This window comes from Emydura macquarii, unplaced genomic scaffold, assembly GCF_026122565.2.
Source record: "Emydura macquarii macquarii isolate MOO-44397 ecotype Brisbane River unplaced genomic scaffold, CSIRO-AGI_Emac_v2 contig_3220, whole genome shotgun sequence".
In the NCBI taxonomy this organism is placed as follows: Eukaryota; Metazoa; Chordata; order Testudines; family Chelidae; genus Emydura; species Emydura macquarii.
The window spans coordinates 5251587-5275378 of NW_027133357.1; the positions used below are offsets into that span (position 1 = coordinate 5251587).

General features: G+C 45.2%; 1 protein-coding gene across 1 annotated transcript; it reads right to left on the reverse strand.

The window, feature by feature from the left end:
* Positions 1–718: 718 nt before the first annotated feature.
* MAPK13 (mitogen-activated protein kinase 13) lies at positions 719–23428 on the reverse strand. The gene is made up of 12 exons (XM_067531875.1): positions 23180–23428; positions 15190–15319; positions 14697–14755; positions 9867–9975; positions 8225–8254; positions 7696–7743; positions 6649–6763; positions 6172–6243; positions 5534–5613; positions 4130–4208; positions 2078–2254; positions 719–1654 (listed from the first exon to the last, which is right to left on the reverse strand). The coding sequence occupies exons 1-12, from the start codon at positions 23296–23298 to the stop codon at positions 1575–1577; spliced, it is 1098 nt and encodes a 365-aa protein (XP_067387976.1). The 5' UTR covers positions 23299–23428; the 3' UTR covers positions 719–1574.
* Between the last annotated feature and the right edge of the window lie 364 nt (positions 23429–23792).

Genomic DNA, 23792 nt, shown 5'->3' on the forward strand with positions numbered 1-23792 from the left:
TATTTTACCTCTGTATTTGGCACTGGTGCAACCACTGCTGGAATTTTGTGTCCACTCCGGAGCCCACAGTTCAAGGATGTTGATACATTGGAGAGGGTTCAGGGAAGAGCCACGAGAATGATGACGGGATTAGTAAACCTGTCTTAGAGTGTGAGACTCAAAGAATTCAATCTATTTAGCTTAACAAGAGAAGGTTAAGCAATGACTTGATCACAGTCTCTAAGAACAAATATTTAATAATGAGCTCTTCAATTTAGCAGAGCAATGTATAACATGATCCAATGGCTGGAAGCAGAAGCTAGAAAAATTCAAATCAGAAACAAGGCGTAAATTTTTAATGGTGAGAGTAATTAACCATTGGAACAATTTACCAAGGGACGAGGTGGCTTTTCCATCACTGACAATTTTTAAATCAAGAGTGGATGTTTTTCTAAATCATCTGCTCTAAGAATTATTTTGGGAAAATTCTATTGCCTCTGTTATACAGGAGGTCAGACTAGATGATCATGATGGTCCCTTCTGGCCAGGAAATCTATGAAAACAAAGAGATATTTGCTCCCTTGCCTACAGTTTTTTGATGCTACATTGAAAAGCCTGGCTTAGCTAAGATGATACCTGCAGGCTGCCAACTGCATGAATTTAAAAAAAATGTATTTTGAATTTCTTTCGAACTCTGTGTAAAAAGATTCAAATATCTAACAATTCAATAAATGCATTTTAATTTGTCAGTTTTTGCCTCTATACCTATATATTACATTACTTTACAGAGCAAAACATACTTTTATATCTATCTGTTACAGAATCATTAACGGGAGACAAAACAATTCTTTGTACTTATGCATTATACTCTTCATTTGAAGCTGATCTCACAGCACTTCTGAAAGTCAAGCCACTTTGATTTAGTTACCTAAATGTAAACACCTAAGTTAAAAAACTTTGCCCTAGGTGTCTGAAGTTGGAAACCGAAGAATAGAGGAACCCAAAATTAGAAGCCATTTTTGACAACTCAGTCTTAAGGATCTTGCCAACATTCACATAATGAGTTTGCGGTAGAGCCATCAGTCTTTTCTTCCTGTCCCTCTCTTTAACTAGTAAACCTGCTGATTGGCCTCTCAAATAAACTCTGTTTTCCTGCCTGACTCACTATGCCGCCACCTGGAAGGATCCTAACTGCTTTTCTAAAGGAGCTGGAAAAGAAGCAAACAGGACATAGAAGGAACAGTCAGAAAGAACAGTGAAACACCAGAACTCTTTATACCAATTTGGGAGCCAATTACAAAGGGGTGCAAATGAGTAACAAAATGAAAAAACGTCAGGTAAAATTCTGCCACTCGGGGTTTTAATGAGAAATACATTCATCTTTGGCACAGAAAGATGTTTCAAGTACAGTTCCCTCCCACAGAACAAAGTCCAAAACTCTTGTGTATTCAATATCCATGTGTTCAACACATGCACAGAAGTTCCACACGCCCATGTTGATAACTAGCTGGCCATGGTGTGGTCCAAAACCTGATATGCATCCTCTTTTGTGACCCGGCACGGGGAGCAAACCCCAACCTTGGCCAGCTCAGCTGCTACAATGACATACCGCTCCGCCTCTTGGAGTCCTTCCGGGCAATCGGACTGAAGGACTGAATCTCATTGTAAGCATGTCCTTGAAAAAGAACAACATGATAATGAAGATCAATAGGTATTCAAAAAACTATTGCCAGGTGATTCTAGAGGGTGCTAAAGAGAGTGTAATAATCATAAGGGCACATCCTCTGGCTGCTTAGGAGCAGTATTCAGATGCATCACATGGAGGCTGAAAGGAGGAGAAAGGATAAAATATAGCTGTATAGACAGGAGAGGTGTTGGAAAGATGTAGGCAAAAGGTATCTTCAATGAGTGCTTAGAGGCCGGGGAGGAGGATGGACGTGACACTGTACATCAACACCATGTGTGCCGGAAGCAGCATAGGGGCATGGGAGTGACATCAGGCACACTCAGCACATATGTATGGGATAGGGAGAAGGGCTAGGAAGTTCCACACAGTACTGATAGACTGGTGGCAACCCGTACAAGTTAAACCTCTTACTTCTCCACTCATCTATTGAAAGCTTCTCACGCTCCAAAGAATCATCGTAGGACTGCTGGGCCTCTGTCTCCTCCTCAATGTCTCGGAACTGGTCAAAATATGTGTGGGCCAGGGCTTCCGTGGCTGTGAGACGCTTTTCCACATCCAGCTGCAGCATCTTGTCGAGCAAGTCCACTGCTGCGGAAGGATAGGAATACTTTGCTAGGTGAGTGAAACAATGATACTTAGGGTGTCCTGTACGTAAAGTCTGAGCGGGCCTTGGGGCTCATGATCCTAGTGCCCAAGAATATAAAGGGTTTCTAGTAGACAGGCGGTAAAATCGAAAGGCCAACATCAAGTAGTTTATACCCAAAACTTAAATTTTGTTGGAAAAAATGGAAAGGGGAAGGGATACAAAAATAACGACTAGAACTGTTTCAAAGTCTCATGATTTTTTTCTGTCACTGAAATCTTCCCCTGCAGTGTTGTGAACCCACACACAACAACGTTGTGCAAGTTACTGGAAAAGTAAACCAGACCTGTCTCACGTCACTGTTGAAGCTGAGCCTGGAGCCAAGGACATCAGTCATGAGACGTGACTTCAAGTTTAAAATTCCTTCAGTTCTGAACTGAGTTGAGTGGGTCAAAAGTATTTTACAAAGCAAATGTTAGCCACCCAAGTAATCTATAAAGTAATCTACACGAGGCTGGGTAAACAGGAAGGCAGCAAGCTCTGAAGTCAGGCTGATTTCCTTTTTGGTTTTACCACTTTAACGTTTCAGAGTTTTGAAGAGCTCTGCTTACCTTCCTCTGTGACCACTAGGGGAAAGGGTTCATTGCAGGAGACTTATTTTTTTTACCATGAACGTGTAAACAAATTTCATTTACCAACTTAGTATCAAAACATACAGATATTTGATACACAGTTGGGAAGTGATTCATATACTTTCCCTGGTACGAAGTGGCTTAAGTAAAGTATGCAACTCTCTCTGCTCTTGTCAGAGATCCTGCTGCCTTTGGTCTGGGAAAAGAACGAAGGAAAGAGGGTTTATTTTTGTTAAACACGACTACCGTGGATACCACCTAGTTTTCTCTAGGCAACTTGATCGTGGAACCCAATTGTGGCCAAAGTGCATCCTGCCGGCCAAATGGAACCCAGACAATTTTACAGTGTGAACAGCAACTGCCTTCGTTCCTTACGAAGGTGTGGGCAGCTGCACACTACAGGTTCCGTTACACAGTGGTCTCTCTCCAGACAAGAAGCCGTGCTGCTTGGTTTATGAGGGAGCATCGCATGCTGTGAACTGCACATGAATTATGAGGGCAGGTGCCCTCTGCTCCATTTTAAGCAAATTAGGCATGACCCTCAAGCTCCTGACAAACGGTGCACAAAGGATGAATCTAATGACTCCAGCCATGATCTAATGACCTCTAGATTCTGGGAAACAAAAGCGAACTGGGTTTGTATAGGATTGTCTTCCTTTTGCATGCGTGTCTCCGTCCTGTCCTCACAAGTGAGTGTAAGACCAGACGTTTCCTCCTCAATTTGCTTATAGAACTAGGTTCCTTTGACCGTAGGAAAGAACAAGCTTGGGAGAGGCGCCACGGAAGTCCACAGAGGGGCTAAGATTCTGCACTTAGGTCCGTCCCATTCTCCCTGCCACCAAAGTGCTACGGAGCTGAGCGATGTTTGTGACTAAGGCTGGGTTTGCAGTCATGGCAAAAAATTCACAAGTTTGGGGGAAATGCCAAAAATCATGGGTCTTGTTATTTTAAGGGATGGGAGAGAAGAGGGAGTAAAGAACCAAGAACAGCAGAAAACTGCTATTTTAATGCCAATAAAAATAGTTTTGCCACCTAATTTTTAAGTATCTTCAGGCCCCCGCCATTCCCCCCACCCCCAGGAGGGCCGGTCAGCAAGAGCAGCATCATTAGCCTCCTGTAAGGGACACAGCCGGCAAGAAGTCATGAAGTTTGGGGGAAAAGAAGAGCCCATGGAGTCCACGAACGTTGTGACAATCTGCCTTATAATGGACTGAAAGTGGCATGGGAGAAATACTGAAGATGACTTACCCAGGGGATTGGCTTTGGGGAAAAGCAGAGATAAATCCTTTTTGGGAATCTTGGGAAGAGACTGGATATACTTCTTAGCCTGAAAGAGAGACGGGAATGCACAGCATACAGACTTTCTGCAGTCAGACAAAGGGGCCTGAAGGAAAGTCCATCGGATCTGCGCCTCAATGAGCAGGATAGTAGTAAATTATCCAAGACTCCACATTTCTAAGGCCTCTTTCATGTGAGGAACTGTTTTTACAAATAATACAACACACCCCTGTGAGGTACAAAAATATCCCAATCTTACAGATGGCTCAACTGGGTTACAGAGAGGTGAAATGATCCGCCTCAGGCAGGGCCGTCCCTAAGTGTGTGGGGCCCCTGCCCGGCTCCAGTGGCATACCCTGGGTCTCTGGTGCCCAGGGGTCAAGCCTGCATTTGGGCCCCCTCGCAGGCCTCATGTGTCCCGCGCCCCCTTCCCCTCCTCGTGGAGGGCAGGAGAGGTCCCTGGCTCTCACAAGACGGCGCTGCCCCCCAGCTGGCCCGGGGAGGGGGAGTCTGTACCTGTGAGAGGAACCAGGAGGGGACACACTGCTTACCTCCTGCTCAGGGCAGCGAAGCCTGGCTCTGGCTGGTCTCCGCCGCGCCCCCCCTCTGCACTTACCTACCACATGGTGCCTGCCTCTCCCACTCCAGCCCCACAGCCTGGTGCTGGCTCAGATGGGGTGGCCTCACCCCCCCAGCCGAGGGGGCACCAGGCTGGCCCGTCACGACGTGCAGGGGGTGGGGAGTGCAGGAGGCTTTGAGGGCCATCCACCCTTCAGAGCCTCCTGCGCCACCCGCCCCCACTGCGCATTGTGAAGGTCCAGCCCGGCCCCCCTCTGCAGGCCGGCACCCGAGGGCCTGGCCCCCTTGGTATGCCACTGCCCAGCCCCATGCAGCCGGGAGGCGGGCTGCAGCCTCCCGCTTCCTGACCGGTCCCCGTTCCCAGCCAGGAGGGCTGCAACCACCCGCCTCCTGCCAGGTCTGGAGCGGGCCCCCCGCAAAATGTGGGGCCCAGGGCAGTCACCCCCATATGCCCTACCTAGGGACAGCACTGACCTGAGATCACACAATGAATCGTTAGTTGCATCTGGCACAGAACCAAGAAGTCCTGACTTTCCACTCCTACATTCTCCATCTACCCTCTTTAAAGGAATACTTTGACTCATTTGTAAATAGACTTTCTTTTAAAGTCAAATGCGTTAGAGGAACCACTGAGGCAGGGTCAGATGCGGAGGACACTGCCTTGTTAGGATGATTTATGTTACTAAAAACCACACACATGCACATTTCAAAGACAACGTAAAAATAACTTATTTTCATGTGGTTTCCACAGCAATGCATTCAGAAGTACAGCCCCAGGCTCAGTGTTTTTCTTACCGCTTTGTCCTCCAGTTTCTGCACAAACTCCTCTCCTGGGAGTCCGGTTACTTTCAAGATCTGGGTCAGCTGATCTAGATCTGACAGGCTGAGTTAAAGGTTATTTAGGGCTAAATCTGGAAGCTAGCCAACAGCCCAAGGATGTTGGCTGTATGCTAGGAAGGCCTGTGAGGATTAAGGAGAATGAATATGTGGCTCCAGGATTCCTAATGTAGCGGCAGAGCTGCAAGAGCTCCCAGCTGCTGTGATCTTCGTAGGCAGGACTTTGGTGGTTGGAACCATGTGGCTGTGGACCCACAAGGCCAGTTTCCAGCCCCCTTCTGCCCTGGGGAGCAAGCAGCCCTCACAGAGCTGTGTTCTGCAGTAGGTTTGGAGCCCTCCACGTGTAACCTCAGCTCCTCCCCGCAGCACAGAACACCACTGACTCCACCGGGTTCAGGGCAGCATGCATGCAAGAGGACACAGGGCAGCATTTACCTCTTAGTGTACCGAGTTTACACCCTTTCCCCCTGTACCTCCTCTCTCCCATGCCTGTGTAAACACCCAGTCACAAGTACTCAGAGTGTCCATTTCAGTCATTCCCCAGTTAGAGGGCTTCAGTCCACCTCAGAGGAGTTTGCCGCAATTTGAAAGGATACAATCTTTTCCTTTAAACAGAGTTTTCCCAGTCAGCATTTCTGCCATGATACAACCAACGGACCAGATGTCGACTGTTCAGGAAGAAACCAAGAGAAGCATGAGAAAGGAACCAGGCTGGGAGGGGAGGAAACATACAGGGGATTTGTCCTGCTTTGGAGGCCTGCAGTAACATCTGCTGAGTTATAGTCATTAGCTTGGTTTTGCTTCCACCTTTAGCCTCCTCCCCCACCAGCTGTAGTTTCTGGGTTACTACAACCTTGGGTTTCATCTCTTCTGATGGTGATGGCTTGGGTGAAGCAGTCTTCTAATGCGTGATTAGCAGGAAGCCTCATGACCACTGCTGGAGATCAGGTGCTTTTTGTTCCTTCTCAGCTTAACAGCGGATGGAGGAGGGTTGGGTGTGATCCATACTAACCCTCCCGAGGGGGTGGCACTGGTGATCCCCAGAGAGCCACAGATGAAGTGATTTAACTCACCGGTCTGGTTGTAATGCATCCAGTTCAGAATGACTTCTGGTGCTCTATACCAACGCGTCACAACATAGCCAGTCATCTCAGCATCTGTGTGTCTCGCCAAGCCAAAGTCCAAGATCTACAGATCAACGGAGGAGGGAGATGGTGAGGGAAGGAAAAAGAGATCCTGCAGGCAAAAGAGAATCTGTTTCCATGAGGAAATGAAGGGGATCCTATCGGATAGCTACAGCTTCACTAGAGCCACCCCAGAGATGGTTCAAACAGCTAATAGGTTCGTCTTAATTGCACTGTGAATTACAGCCAGGCTGCAAAACTAGTGGTGGCCTGAAGCCCCTCAGAAGGAATCTGTAGCGTGTGTGACCTATAGGATTACCACCTTCCCTGAAACGTATGTTCTTGTTTTTCACCGGACTGTTCTGTGTGCTTTAAAGCCAAGCCACTCTCCAAGGCCAGCAAGACCCCACCTCTCTTCTACAAAACTGTCCTGTTGTTAACACTGTTCCTCCAGCGGGAGCTGGAAATGGTTTGACCTGACCTTTAGCATGGCCAAATTGCTTTTAAGACTTCCCAGAAAACAGGCCCTTCCTTCCACTAGGGCTCTCACAAGTCTTTTCCACCAGGTGTTGAAAAGGGCTTTGTCTTCAATAGGTCTTCAATTCTAGCTGATGGGAGCACAAGGGAAGCGTGGCTGCCCTCAGTTACCATCCTTGGGTTATATTCTTAATATAGATCTGGCCCTAGGGTGTTGAGTTTATGTAAGGTACTGCTGGGAACCTCAGTGGGCAGTAGGAACCGCATCAGTGCCCGGAGGTTCACTCCACCTCAGGCCCCAATTCAGCAAGGTACTGAAGCATGTCCTAACTTCAAGCACATGAATAATCCCACTGATTCAGCAGACACGGGCTTACATACCTTGCTGACATGGGGTCTCAGGATGCAAAGGAGCCACAATGGTGCATTAACATCAGGACTCATGCACTCAGAGCATTTCACCAGCAGCCCAACATGCTGCATGTTTCACAAGATGTGAAGTAGCACCTTCATTCCTACCTTTAGTTCACAGTCTTCGTTCACAGCAAGATTGCCTGGCTTCAAGTCCTGCAGCAGATGAGATCAGATCAATCAGGACACAAAGAGGATTGCAGTTCAACAACAGAAGACTCTGTCACATCTCAGATTGGCCCTTGGTGGGTTGTATCATTGCATCCCGAATCCACCCTTGCCACAGCAGTAGACACAACATGCCTGCTACACTGTTCAGCACCACCGAGTAGTTACAAGGATTATTTTCTTTTCTGAAGCATCTTTCATTCAGGAAGCATCACAAAATGCTTCACAGGCTCTTGCAAAATATTGCATTGCCCACAGAGCAAATCCAGGCACATGTAGGTAGGTAGGAAGGAAGGGAGTGAGTGAGTCAGCAAAAGAGAAGGGGGGCTTAATTTAGGGAGAACTTAAGGCCGAGGCTCTTAGTGAGATGATGCTTAAGGGCACAGGAGAAGCTGTGAACTTTCTGGCTGAGTTGTGCTTTTCTCAGAGAACAGAAATAAAACCAGAGTAACAGTGCGCGTCAACTTACCCGGTGAATGATTCCAGCCGAATGAATGTACTGCAATAAAAAGAGAAGCCACAGTGTGACCCCTAGCAAGCAAATCTTTCACTTCCCTATAGGTGAAACGTATGTTATCAATAGAGCCTTTTTACGGAGACCCAAAGCAACTTGAATTCTTCCTCTGCAGAATCCTTGCTCCAATTCTGTGGCTGTACAGCATGGGTCACAAATATGAGGAAGAAGAAAATTGCTGCTAGAAACCCAAGTGAAATCCATTCCTTACACTACACTCCTTATAACGGCTGGAATTAGAGCACTGTCTGAAGAGGCATAGCGGGTACGGTGTGAAAGTTACTTAAATTAATTATAATCTTAGAAGCCTTAAATGTATCTAGTGGGTAGGCAAAGGCTCATCATAAGAAGGAAGTAATCACTAAATTGCATGAGTTGTGGTTATTTCTGCCTGTCAAGTCATATAGGAAGGAAGCAGAGTCTTGTGGCTAAAGCACAAGATTAGGAGTTGAGATATAGGTTCTAGTCAAACCTCTCCCCAGACTTGCCTTGCTATGTGATTTTGGGCAAGTCATTAACTTCTTTGTGCACTGGTTTCCCCCATCTGGCTTTCACAGTGATCGGGGACAGAGACGTTATGGAGCTTAATTCCTGAATGCTTGTAAAGCACTGAGAGAATTTTAACTGGAGCGCACTATAGTGTGAAGTATTATTAATGCATTATTTCTACAGTTCAGTGTTACGAGGGGTTGTCTTTTACCACTCCCCTTCCTCCTTGTCAGTTTAAAAATTGACATTCCTGGCTCATAGTAAGTGAGAAAATTGCATTCCATGGGTTTTCTCTTAAAGCAAACAGAACGAGGGAACCAACATGAACCTCCACTAGCTAAAAGCCTTTGCCACCATTGTTAGTTTTGCTAAGGAATCTCGTGCTCTGGTGAGCTGAACAGAGCAAGCCAACTGCCTTCTTAGCAAGAAATTGCATGACCTATGATTGATTGAATTGGTTCAGTCACCTGCTGACCAATATGAAAACCAAAGCCACCCCCTGACACCTCTAAAGTATGAGCTTTCAATGAAAGCGGGTAAAGAATTTTTCAATTAACCTTTTTTGGGTCAGAAAATAATTTGTCAAAACTAAATCTTTGTGTGGAAACATACCAGTTTCAATGAAACTGTTGTCAGGGAAGGTTTCTCAGGATGGAAAACCAAAGAGACCTACCCCAGAATAGCCAACCCCGCAGTAGCTAGGACTGCTCTAAACGCTGGGCTATGGGCTATTCTGGTGGGACTCGCTCTCTGGTTTTTCATGAAAAACTTTGAAAAGTCTTAGTTTCACCCCATTGCAGAGCAAGAAAACACTTGAAATCTCAAAGTTTCATGGGACATGATAACCATTTCCTACCCAACTCTACTTCTCATTGATGTGTTGTAGATCCAGATTAGTTCAGCAGGAAAAATGACTTTTCAAGGAATAAGCACGGAGACATGAATTATATTATAAGGATGATGATTCTATAGGTTAGTCTGTCCATAATTTAAGGGTCCACTCAGGGATAATACAAAGCAAGGTCTACTCCTAAGGGAGACCCAGTGACTCAATGTGTAGATCTGTCAGAACCCAGTTCTTGCTTTTAGCTATTCCAGATCAACCTACCTTCAACCCTTTCAGCATTTGGTAGACCAGGTACTGGATCTTTTCATCACTGAACTCATGTCCCATGATCTTTTGTAAATCTGTCCGCATGTACGGCATCACCAGGTAGCTAAAAGGCAGTAAGATAAGGCCCTGAGTCTAGGAGAAAAACACAGGGAGCCATGCTAGCCTTGTTCTCGCTATGAAGATCAGATCAGTTGCAGCAAACTTAAGTGTGTCACTGGCTAACTAAGGCCTTGTCTACACTAGAAACTATTGTCGATGCAAGTTACAGCAATGATCAAAAAGCACTATAATGACAACGCGTGTGCCTGTCCACACAGCACTCATTGTGTCGCCGAAGCGTGTCTACACTTGGTGCTCTACCATCGACAGTGAGAGCAATGCACTGGGGGCAGCTAACCCACTGTGCAACTCGCCACCTTGTTCTGCTCGGAATTGTGGGAAGGCTGAATGGATCATAGTGCATAATGGGGGTGGGCTCAACTTACCATGATGCAGTGTTTTCCGTCCCATCATTCCATGGGTTTCTGACTGCATTTTGCGGCATTTTTCAACAGCCCCAGTTTCCGGAGAGCCTGCCATCTCTATCTGAAAGGATGGATCCTGCACTGCTACTGTTGCTGTCAATGTTCTGAACACATCACGGCTGGTCATGCTGTATATCATGAGCTCCTAATCAGAACAGGAATCTGAGGTGCCTGACCTGCTGTGTGCTATGCATACACACAACACCAGATTACTGTTTGCATTCCTAGAGCATCTGCACACGGTGCACCGCCACATTTGGGCGCATGAAACAAGCACCGAGTGGTGAGATCACATCATTATGCCCCTCTGGGATGACGAGCGGTGGCTGCAGAACTTTCGAATGCACAAAGCCACCTTCATGGAACTCTGTGAGGAGCTCGCCCGTGACCTGCGGTGCAAGGATACCAGAATGAGAGCTGTCTTCTCAGTGGAGAAGCACATGGTGATCGCTGTGTGGAAGTTGGCAACTCCAGACTGCTACTGGTTGGTTACTCATAAGTTTGGAGTCAGGAAGTCCACTGTTGGTGCTGTGTTATCGCAAGTGTGCAGAGCCATTAATCACATTTAGCTACGAAGGACTGCAAGTCTTGGAAATGTGTGGGAAATAGTTGATGGCTCCACAGCGAACGGATTCCTTAACTGTGGCAGGGCGATAGATGGGACATATGACCCGTCCATGCCTAGAGTAGCCACCTGAAAATGCCAAGGTCAGGGCAGGCTGTAAAAGGACGGCAGATTCTCCCAGCACTGGTAGGTGACGCTGAAGTCAGGCTTCCCAACCAGCCACAAACAGTGCTTCTGATTCCCCACACTGGTTATCAAGAAGCCACAATAAAAACATACACAGCCCCCTTTACTGCATTTCAGTCTCTGGCTCCCAATTGGCCACTAGGTCCAGTAAAGAGATCAGTTATTTAAAACTCTATGCTCTTTACCAAAAAGGTTTCTCCTGACCCCAAAGGGTCAGCCACAGTACCAGATCAATAGAAGTTTGGATCTTACCCAAAATACCACGCTGCCAGCCAATCCTTTAGTAACTGAAACTAAAGGTTTATTATAAAAAGAAGGAAACAAACTATAAGAGAAATGTTAAAGGATTAAAGCAATCAGATACATACAAGTGATTTGAAAGTCCATATGTATCAGGTTTCTGGTAGAATTGTGGAGTTTGCAGGCTTGTATAGTCCCTCTGGTGTACATCCAGTACCTGGATGGGTCTCAGCCTTTGTTTCACAGCTTCAGTTCAGTTCAGTTGTAGATGAGTTGGTCCAGAGGTGGGCTGAAGACTAAAGACAAAATGGACGTCGTGCAGCTTCCTTTTATGTCCTGTGGCTTTTTCCATGCTGCTTGTGGAATTTTACAGGAATAAGATGGAGTCCAGAGTCACATGAGTAAGTCCTGGTGACTCATCAGGTTTACCCCTGGCTTCTCCCCTTTGGCCCCTTGTACCTGTGAATTTCTTAATGGGCCATTAAGCAGGCTAGTGCTGCAGCCATCCTGTCTGGGGTGTCGCCCAGACACAGCACAATTTGAAATACACTATATCAAACATATCCATAACTTCCACTACACATCTAACACATGAACATAAACATCATCATCTTACTTAGCACATTCAGTCTGCAGCATTATTAGTGACTTTTGCAGCTCTGTCTGCTCTTCCATGGCTTTTATCATGCACTCATGACCTGCTATCCCTTGATCCTGGTTTTCCTTCCTCTATCAATTTTTTAATTTTCAGACACCGTGTGTCTCCGGGCCCTTTTTTCCCACCTCACAGGACTGGAAGAGTTCTTGGAACATCTCCTCTTTGCTTCTCTGTGATTGTTTTATTATCAGCCACAGGTGCTTGGCAGATGTGGAGGGGTTTCCCCTCAAGGCCACATCTGCAGAAGCACAACAGAAGCATGATTGTCAGTGCAATAACAGCATTGATTCATAACTGTAAAATACACTTTTCTTACTGTTCCCTGCCAAGCGCACAGCTCGACAATCACCCAGGACATGGTGAGTTGTGCCCAGAAGGAAGGGACACTCAAGCTGGGGAAAAGGTGATTGTTTGGGGTATTGATGCAAGTAGATAGGGACAAAATTTCAAATTGTGCCACCATTTCCATAGGCGGAAGCCATAGAAGCCAATATCTCACTCCTGAGAGTAAGCAGGGATTCTAGGGTGCATCTCCTCCATGTGAGTGTCTTCAAACCAGGTCCCTATGCTGCTCGCCTTTTGGTCCCTGCAACAGGGCTTGTATGCCGCTTTCCCCCCTACAACGGGGAAAGAAACAAAGCAGTTCTGCTGAGGAATCTCCGGCAAAGGATTGGCGAGTGCCTCCAGGAGTTTCCTAGAGATCTCTCTGGAGGATTCCCGTGAAATCTTGGTGTGCATTAACACACTTTTCCACCGCACTACCTAGCTGCACAGAAGAATGGGAAACCCATGCAAACACAGCTACTCTTGTGCATTTCTATTCCTTCAACCAGCTGGATAATGCAACAAAGCAAAGAAAGGACAGCTGTACCTCATGTAACCGGGCAGCATCAGCTAAAAAAAAATCATTTACCCTAGCTCCACTCTCTTGCATCCTGCACACCAGAGCTGGAGGGCTGGGACTGGCTCGAACCCTCCGGTGTCGAGAAGAGATCCTGGCTGCTCATGTCACCAAACAACCTGGTCCCCTGCTCCGCATCATCCTCCAATTCGACCTCCTTGTCCACAACTACTTCATCGGTGTTGAGTCCGGTGTCCACTGTCTCCAGGCCCGCAGAGGTATCCACGGGTCTCTTGGCAGTGGAAGTCAGGCCACCACTGAGGATGGTTTCCAGCTCCTTATAGAAGCGGTAGGTCTTGGGCTCTGCATCAGAGCGACGGTTTGACTCCCTAGCCTTCTGGTACCCCTCCCACAGGTCCTTGATTTTTGCACAGTACTGAGAAATTTGACCATACATATTGAAGTTCCTTTGGCTGGAGCAGAGCTGGGACTGCACAGCTTCCTATCTCAAAACGCTGATCAGATCCAGAAGCTCTGGTGTGCTGCAAACGGGAGAGCGTTTGGTGCATAGAGCCGCCATGGCCAGCTGGGAAGATGAGATGTGAGCTCTCCACGCCGACCAAGCAGGAAGTGGGATTTAAAAAATTCTGAGGACTTTAAAGGGGTCGGGGCGAATGGCTGCAGAGCAGAGGAGTTCAAACTGATGACCAGAGCGGTCAGGATGGGCATTGTGAGACACTTCCTGGAGACCACGGACAACGACACAACCAAACACGGTGTCCACACTGACACTTTGACGCTAAAAGTTTGGTGCAAAAAGCTCTGCACCTCTCATCAAGGTGGCTTTATTTTGTCACAAAATCAGGGGAGTAGGGTAGGCGGTGGCAGCGGGAGAAGGGGATTGCAGTGTGTACACCACCACTGTTTAGGCGCAAAAAGCCTTTGCTGGCTTTGGTTGACAAAATCTGTAGTGTAGACCAGGCCTAAGACAACCAGTGAGGAAGTTAAAGTTGCTATCTGCTCTGAAAATTGCCATTTCTACTCTCCTGAATTTGGAAAATCAGGCCTACTTGTGGTACCCATTGCAAGATACCAAATATGAGAAAGAGAGAGAGAAAGAGCGCACACTGTTCATAGCTTTAAAGTCTTAGATCATCAGCAATGTGCAAATCACGTGGCTGAAATATCTTGTGGATTTTTAAAGGAGATTTTGCAAAACTACTGTCTCAGATCCCAAACTTGTGCCCACATTGCCTCAACCCTGGCCAGTGCAGCTTCACCATCCAAGCTGCAGGAAACGCAAAAAGCCCAACACAAAAGGTGAAAAGGAAATTAGATGTTTAAAATCCTTTCCGTTTTAGTAGTCTAGGATCTGACAAATAATTTTGTATTGTTCCTGTGCCCTCTTCATACACCGACATTACATGTAAATCACTACACTAACCTGTACCGTTCTATCTTAGGAATGTCTACTGTGCCCATCACATTATAGCTAGGTGCCAGTTTCAGGTGTTTACAGAAATAAATCCGTACGTCTGATACATGTTCCCAGAATATGATGTGTATGAGCTGTTTGCTTCTATTTCCTTCAGGAATTTCAGCAACTGGAGCTGATCTGTGCTTCTGACCTTCCTAGTATAAATTTATTCAGGGATCTCTGGCTGTAGATTGACCTGTTTTCAAGTCAACTCACGGGATGCTTCTCAGCATGATATAAAATTCCTTCAAGTGCTAAATCTGCAGTTGTCCTGGACAATGACTGAAACTATATGAAATGCAAAACACTTGGCAAAACCCCCTACAAACTTACAAGTCCTGAAATCCATGGAAGGAGGTGGCTGAGGTGAAGACATCAAGCAACCCAATGACCTGCAGGATAAATGGGTTCAGAACGTCAGACTGGAAGATACACACGCTAGAAGAGCAATGTTCTCTGTAACAGCTTGCAACTCAAGAGTGCCAGATTAGTGACACTTTAGGATTCCATGTGAGGGATTTAGACTCTCTTCAGCAGGCTTTAAGGCTATTTCCCCTCTTTCAGACAGACTAGACAGCCCATTACACTTGTCTGTGCTGCAAGTCCAACTCCACTGTTGGAGCAATGGGAGAGTGGGAGAGACAAAGAACCCAGGACTGAATAAACATGGAAACTGAATTCTCCTCTAAACTCCAAAGAGGATGGGTCCCTGTCCACCCATCAGGGTGGGCTTCCCGAAGTCACTCTCACTTGATCTTACAGTAACTCAGTGGGAGCAGCTCTGTAGCCCGCCCTGTGGATCTGCCAGGAGAAAGGTGGTACTCACGTTCTCATGTTGCATGTGCTTCAGCAGCATGAGCTCCCTGTATGCTCGCTTGGCGAAGATCTCAGACTGGAATGGTCGGCACAGCTTCTTGATGGCCACTTTCTCCCCTGTCTTCTTATCTATGGCTGAACTGTGGCAAACAGATAAAACCAGTTGGGAGTTAGGCAATGAGTTTTAATGGACTTTGCAATGTTCATCCAATAAGTGTCCTAAAAGGGATGGATTGGATTCTGGAGTCCAGAGCTGATCAAGGAAACAGGGCCATTTTCCCTTGATCTTTCCACACTGTACATGGAAATACAATTGGTGGACACTAGCATTGTACTTCAAATTTTTCTACGGCATCTCTGGTAAAAACAGGCTACTATCAATATTTTAACCAGCTAGATCTGCTCTGAGGGAGGTTAGGTGACACAGTGATTAAAATGCCCATGGTCAGTTACAGTAGCACTACCTATATTACTCCAGCCAGTGAAAATGTGCTGATGCTAGACAAATGGGGGGTAATTTGAAGACAAATGCTTGGGGGTCAGGGCTAACCTCCTCCTGACCTATGACCTCATCCTGACCTGTGTCCTTCCATTGGGTCTGAGACCCAGTTCTCGCACTTCTCCCTTTCCTTCTGAGCTAATGGGCTCTTGAGAACCCAGCTGACTTCACTTCATAGTTCGCAACCTCTGATTCTCTCCCTCTATGCCCTTGCCCTGCACTTGTCTGCTCAGGATTTCTGAAATTTGGGAATAGAAGAATGGGTGTGTGTTTGTAGGAGGGGAAACCTACAGAGACCAAATTATGCTTTCCTCCCTTTCTGTGAATCTTCCAGGATGCTGTTATTGCTTGGAGAGAGTCAGCCCTCCCTCCTGCCCCCCACTGCACTGTGGAGCAAAGCGCCGGAAGGTCAAGAATCCATGACTATCCCCTTTTTGAAAGGATATGCTGCTTGATTTGATTTCCCAGCATGCTGGATATTTGGAGCTGCAAATATTTAGGAATAAAGCCAGTGCACAGCCTGTAGGTCAGATTCTTTTACTAAACTAATGAAAACACAGGGCACATCAGCTTTAGCTGAAGACAAGGTCCAGATGGGTGTGTTTTCTAGTGGTTAGAATACAGGACTGAGAGTCAAGAATCCTAGATTCTATGTTCCTAGCTCTGCACCGACTCACAGCATGCTATTATTATTACTCGTGAGCCATTTAATCTCTGCTTTAGTTTTCCACTATGGAACATGGGGATAAGTGAGCAAATCGGGAACTTTTTCAAAAAGCATTTATTTTTTAAATCAGAAAATGCCGCTTCATCAACAATTTCTATTTTTAACCCCCATAGTTTGTGAACATTTTCAAGATTTCAACTTTTCATCTTGATTCAGGATGGAAATTTTTTTGAAATCTGTAATTTTCATGGGACAGAAAACAGTTTCCCACCCAGCTCTAATAATACCTGCCTACCTCAAAGTGGGGGTGAATATGCAAGTAATTTAATTAACCACTGGAACAACTTACTTAGGGATGTGGTGGATACTCTCTCATTTGAAATCAAGACTTGGATGTCTTTCTAAAACACATGCTTTAGCTCAAACAGAATTGATGGGCTTGATGCAGAAATTACCAGGTGGAATTCACTGGCCTGTGTTATGCAGGAGGTCAGATTAGATGTTCATAATGGTATCTCAAGGCCTTAAAATCTATGAATTAATTTGATTAGGTTTGTCAAGTGCTCTGAATATGAAAGTAGTATGTGCTACACATTTGGTATTAACAGTATATACAGGGTTTTTTTTAGAAAGTTAATAGTATTTAGCACTTGATAATGCTTTTCATGTTCACACACAGTATAAATATTACTAAATGAATGCTCACAACAAACCTATAGGGTGGGTAGGTATCCCCCATTCGATAGCTATGAAACTGATGCAATAAGGACAACAGAGAGTCAGTGTCGGAACCAGGATTCACACTTTGCTGTCAAGATTGCATGAGACTCCCCAAGTCATATTTGCTATTTATTTCTCCATATGAAGCAATTCAGTGCCTCCTGTTAGGGGGACACCTCTTCTCTCAAAGTTCCATGGCCGAGTTGCAAAGAAGGCAGGCCTTCGATGTAACCGGCAAAGGGATGGGAAGAAAAGCCAGCAGGTGTCTTCCAGAGACTGCTATGATTCTTCAGATTCTCCCGAGTGTTTCAAGATGGAAGCATCTGAAGAGGACTGAACTGCATCAGACCTCGCTGGGCCAGCCAACCCTCGGCTTCTGTGGAAGGTTACTTGTGCTTTATGGCTGACAGCTTCCGGCTGCTGCCTCTTGAAGGAAGAGAAGAAGGCAGGGCTTTCCAGCCCAAGCCTCCTTGTCTGGCTGTGCATTTCCCATCACTGGGAGAGCTGTAAATCAACATATATTTCCTATTGTGACAGTTAGTGGGGCAGCATGACCAAACCCGTGTGAATGTCAGTGTTATCACATTGCACACTTCATCCCATATCCAGTTCCTGTTTAAAACCAGATGGTCCCTTTTCTCTTACCACCTTCGCAAGGAGATTGTCACTCCCTCCCAGCACTCAACCACACATACTAACTGGCTACAGCCTCTACTCTTTCGTTGGTGACTAGTGGTGGCTCTAGGATTTCCAAGGGTGGTTGTGGAGGGAACCACTATGCAAATTAACTGATTATAAACCACAGTAGTTGTGTAATAGCGAATGGTTCAGACAAGCAATTTTCCAAGATCCAGGCTGACCTGCAAAGAAGGCAGTAGCATTTTCATTCAGTCTGTCTATGTCTCGGACCAGCTCTGGATGCATCAGCATCAGAATTACTCCATTCAGAATTGTTCTCAATCATTGCAGTTTATTGAGACTTTTCAGGAAAGGAAGAGTGAAAAGAGCATGCCCCAGCAGCCTTGGCACAAGCAGAGTAACAAACATCCTTCACAATGCATGGGCGCTGTGAAAGAACATTGGGATTCATTGAGTTGTGTTAATGAGATTGAGTATGGCCAACTATCTTTGCCAACGTCTCCTCTGTTGCTGGCACTGAATAGAGACAATGGACCAGATTTACAACTGTATTTAGGTACCCAAAGATGCAGATTGGTGTTCTGTAAATCCCATTAAGCACCTGTCTGCATCTCTGTTTGCCCAAATATCTTTGTGAACCTGGCCCTCGATCTTTATCATCAGATAAACACTATACAAGTAGCGGCTGGTGGCTGACGTGCACTGTATTGCATTAGCTGATGTACGTAGGCAGCAAAGCTGTAAAACTTACTGTCTGCTCCGACTCTGCCCTTTAGCTGCAACGTCAAAGCATCCATCAATGGAAGAAATAGCAGATAATTGTCTAATGCTGTACACATGGAGGTCAAATGGTGGTTGCTGCTGTTTTATCGCTGGGCAACAATATGGGGCAGCGGAAAGTCTAGATCAGCATCATTTCCCATTTGTTTTGCTCTTGAAAAGTTTGTCATATTCATTCTCAAGTCTTGAAAGCTCTGTTACACCACTCCATTCACTCGTTAGCCACAAGTAGACCAGTTGTGGTGCACTGGAATCCAGTCTGAACGCTTTGCCTCACACAAGAACGCTAACTCTACTCGGTAAAGCATGAAGGAGATATCTGCACCTTCCCGTGTGTTCCAATATTTTGTGTACGCATAGTGTGTGTGTAAAATAACATTAACTAGTTAACTGTCAGTAAATATATGGTCTGCAGTGCTGTAGCCATGTTGGCCCCTACTTATTAGAGAGACAAGGTGGGGGAGGTGATAACTTTTATTGGATCAACTTCTGATGGTGAAAGAGATGAGCTTTGAAGCTACAAGGAGTAAATATATGGCATCACTTACTTGCTTTTTCATCCCAAATAGCAGAGCCATTTATGTGCTTGCTTAGAAGTATTATGTCTCAATGTTCCAGATGGGACACTCCTTTGGCTGGTTTACTGATGAATGGTGTTTGCAATTTAACTTCGCTGGACTCACTAGTCACCACGCACAGACAGTGATCTACACAATGAACATACAGTGCAACTGGAAACTCACTGCAAATAAGCACCTAAACTCCAGTAAAGCACCCATTTGTTGAACCAATTCCATCATCAAAGCCCCAACCCCTAAATTCACAGATATCCACCCCTACAGTTTAGCTCAGTCAATGTCTCTGCTTCATTTCATCCAATCCCACCACTGAATTTTGTGGACTGAAGGAAATCTTCTCGGATGATGCATTGTGCACGTACCTTCAGCAAAGGGTCATTTGTTCCTCGCAGCTGTTCTCAGTAGTTTCATCAGCAAATCACATATATGAAATGCGCCAACAATTCAAAGTTTTGTAAGTGTCACTTCTTATCCAATACACTCAATCAGATGAATAGTTTTGCTTGTGTACTTTGTATTTTTGGAACCAGATTTGAGATGATTCTCCTTATCAGCAGTGTCAACTCCTACATAAGAAATCTCACTCAGGGTTTGCATGATCCTGAGGTAGGTCAGTCTCTGATGGGACTGTCATCATTGTGAGTATGAAATAGAATGTTGCAGCAGCTGAGGGAAGGAAGTGCCTGTATGGTTTTTATACAGATTCTCTCCGTTAACCTGACTGCCAATAACAGAACCTCTATTAGTGCCCACCACAAAGTTCTTTGTAAGCTCTGCACTTGTGATGTGGATTTGCTGTGATCTAAGAATACATGCTAGACTTTAAAAATTTTAGCAAAGGTGGCATTAGGATCCCCAACTTTTTAGATTCATGCTCACCCAAAAATGTTGCCCAAAAAGTACATAATACTTGCAGAAGACTCCTTTTTGCACATCTGAGTAAGATGCCCAGTAAGTTACGCTTGCTGAAGAGAGTCTTCCTTTGCAATCGAACATATTTGATGGAGTGAGGCACAAGGCTGCTAGTCTGATACCCATGTGTGCAGCAGAATATCTGTTCCTGCTCAATAAGTTCAAGAACTAATGTCTCTTGAGGATAGTACTGACTTGAGCATTGGCTCATCATTTGACTGTTTTAATGAGATTCTGATCCAGTTGTAGATGGAGCATGAGTAGCGAATAATTCGGTCAGTGAAAATGAAGGAAGAGTTGAAATAGATGAAAGAGGCAGTAACATCATTACTGAAGTTGGGATAACCCAGGAGCATAATTTATGTGCTGGAAGGGAAAGTTTCAATAGGACCCTAGTGAGTGCAATAGGACAAGCAGCATGACATGAAATTTTGTGTACCCTGCCTTTATTTCTTGCTCTGGAGAGGTGACATTTGGCTACAGCAAAGTGAACTGAAGGGAAAAAGCCTTATAATCAACTGTCTGGAACCAATCAAGTCTGCCACTTCCCATTAAAAAAAATGTTAGCAGCAGTTTCTCTTTACAAAATAAAAAACCCTGGTTACAAACTACAGTATTCTCCTTTGAAAAAGAAAACAAACAAATGGGTAGATCCAACCCTATCTTCTATTGAAAAACATACCGGCAACAAACAAATTCCCTTTAGAAATATTTACCTGTTTGTTTTATAACAATTTAAGAGACATCAGCTGGCTCCAAAACTGTCTCTTGTTTTCAAGGGAAAATAAAAGCGATTCTTTACAAAGGAGTGTGTTAGCAGAAGAAAGAAAGAACACGGTAACCTGACCAAAACTAACTTTGTCTATGAAGATGTGTGAAATCTGCAGGAGAAATTATTAAACATTTTATTTTAACAAAAGAATTCTCTAGAGAATCTTGCTCTTCTATGGTTTCTTGCTCTTGAACATCCTGTGTGACTTTCTTAAGTATCTCTTCTCTTCTACTATTCTGAGATGGGTAAAGAGGGAGATCAGATGGGCCATGTTTTAATTTGAGGGGTACTTAAATAACCTCTTTGGCTCTCCGAAAATCCCAAGGCTGCTTTCCTATTCCCAGGCAACCTGTGATATGGTGAGGGAAGGAATGAGCCTCTCACCCTCCCCAGCTCCTAGTCTGTGAAATAAAGAGTTAACGATTCTGCCATCTAAGAGTTTGTCTACACAGGAAAACTTTTGCACTAACTTTAGTTTTTGCGCCATAAACTGCCTTGCATCCACACTTGCCTTGAAGCAATGAGATGAATGAGGAGAGTTCGAACTCTTTTTACTGCTGTAGTTTCTGGCTTTGGTTGTAGACTTCAGCACATTCAACACTGGATACATTACATTTTCTTTGTAAAAACTTTTTAAAACTGAAAGGGTACGGTCTGCAGATTCGGGTGAAATTTAGTGAGGAAAGAGTAGCTGTTTCTCCCCTTCATACTTAATTTCTGTTGGGATTACTCTTAATTTTTCAGGGCCTTACTTGCTTCTGTCTATTTTAAGTATCTGCAACAGCACATAAAAGAAACCTAAATAGATAAATACTGTAGAAAGAAACATCCCCACCAGAGGACAGCAAATCCTAATTCCACAAGCTTCCACTTGCACTTTATCCGGAATCAGCACCAAACCCAGCAAGCATTCATCAGCCATGTACTCCTGGCACTACCTGGTTTAGTCCAGTGGGTATAGCTTAGGGCAAACACGCTGCTGTTCTTTGGGAGTTTCCATATCAGCTGAGCTAGAGACCTGTTTCCTTTAAAGGGAGCCGTAAAGGTTTATTTTATTTATGGTTTTCTTATTGTTTTAGGCGGTATAAAGGTGGTCTGAAAGGATCTTTTCTCCCCCTCCCCTTTTCCTTCTACCACCCTCTTGGCTCAACCCTTATTTTTGGTTTTTTTTTTAAACCTTCATAAATGTCCCAAAATAGCAAGTCTGGTCTTCCCTCATGGAGGTGCTGAATTGTTAACAGAGATGAACACTTTGGAGAATTGGTTAATGAAGTTCAATAGATTTGACCCAAAATACAAGTACAAACAACTGGAGTGAAAACGCCTCTCTCTTTCTGTGACCCTCTCTTCCTTCTTGTGCTGCCATAAATCTACTCTTTCTCCAGGGACCTGGTGGTTTTTGAAGCAGACAAAATCTGTATTTCTAATGTGAAAAACAAGCAGAGAAAACAATCTTTCGGACCCAGTTTATGCACAAAAAAAGTAACTAACCAAAGGTGCAAGTCCAATGGTCCCAGAGCTATGAACTGGGTATGTTACATGACCCTGGTAATGACAATCAGGCAGGATATTTCCTGTAGAATACCTAGTACAGGGAATAAATCTCTCTCTTGCCTTCATGTATTGGTGAATGGACTAGATTCTGGTCTCATAAGGACAAATTGGGAGTAACTCATTAAAGTCGGTGGAGTTACTCTAGATTTACACACATGCAACTGAGCAGGATTTGACCCCATACATGCTGCCTTTGCCCAGCTGATTGGACTCAATGACTAGGAGTTATTTCTCTCCCCCCCGTCCCTTCATAGGCACAGAACTCATTGTTTCACTGGCAATAGGTGCCAGTCTGTCACTGCTGGATTAGTTTAAACCAGGATATTGATATAGGACCAACAGCAGAATCCCATATTCCCTTTGGGGAACAAGAAGCAGGCTGTATAAGCGCCAAAATCTTTTTTGGGGAAGTAACATCACCCTCGGAAACAGATTTTTTTTTTCTGCTATTACTAGCTCTGCCTAGTTCCTCCCCCTCCGTCAGAGCACAGCAGGGTCTGGCTATCCTGTTCATCAGCGAGAGGAAACCAAGGGCCTGAACAAATAAAATCAGACAGCAGGGATGACATTCTAGTCCCTGTCACCTGGAGGGTGATCTGTACCGTGGCAACCTCTCCCTGAAAGGTACTAATTTAGGGTAAGGGAGGCCCAGCTCCTCGGGCAGTAAACCCATATAGTGCAACAGCTGCTCAAGCTGCAAATGATTTAAGTTATGGCAGGCAGGAAACAACCTTCATCTAAGATGCAAATTCATTTCATAATGGAGGACAACTAAGGACCTCCCATTTTTCTTCCCTTGAGCCAGGCTTTATATACACCCCCCCACCCCATTCCTTCCTGCCCGGGCCCTTAAAAGAAGGAAGGCCAAGAGCCACTCACCATACAGAGCCATAAGCCCCGGATCCCACGGGAATGATCGAGGAATACCTTCTGGGCAGCTCCCAGAAAATTTTGTTTACTTCCTGCCTGTAAAAACCTTTGCGCCGGGTGAAGCTCATCTTCTTTTGGCTCTGGAGTGACTCCTCCAGAGCACAGGGCTACCGTGAGACTTATGGGGGAAAGAGGTGAAAAGACTCCCCTTGTTCCTGTCCTCAGCTAAGAAAGTAAGTCCTGGATAGTTTCTTTCTCCTTCTTCACTTCACTAGCTATGTGCGTGAAGCGACATGTCCCTCCTCCCTCCACCCCCACATCAGTCCAAGGATGAGGCATCAGGTTTCAATCTAGACACACCTCTTACCTCACACAGGTACCTATGAGATGTCCCTACCGGAAGCAAGGAACACATTCCTTCCTTCTCTGACCAAGTAGCTAAGCAGCAAGAAACTCACCTGGGCAAAAATGCAGAACTGCAAACTGCTGCTAAAGTTAGGGAACACCCTAGTCTCTGGCTTCCTAGGAAGAGAGAATACAGGACACACCCTGGTGCACCAATATACATTTTCTTCATTTAAAAACACAGACCAAAATATCCCTTAATGCAGTTAAATGGTTC

Coding starts and splice junctions, on each gene's coding strand:
- MAPK13 (XM_067531875.1), bottom strand. CDS start 23,298: ATGAGCTTCACCCGGCGCAAAGGTTTTTACAGGCAGGAAGTAAACAAA. Junction 9,976..14,696: donor TTCCATGGATTTCAGGACTT/GTAAGTTTGTAG, acceptor ACTGCCTTTTAG/CTACCTGGTGATGCCGTACA. Junction 4,209..5,533: donor AGAAACTGGAGGACAAAGCG/GTAAGAAAAACA, acceptor TCTCTCTTTCAG/GCTAAGAAGTATATCCAGTC.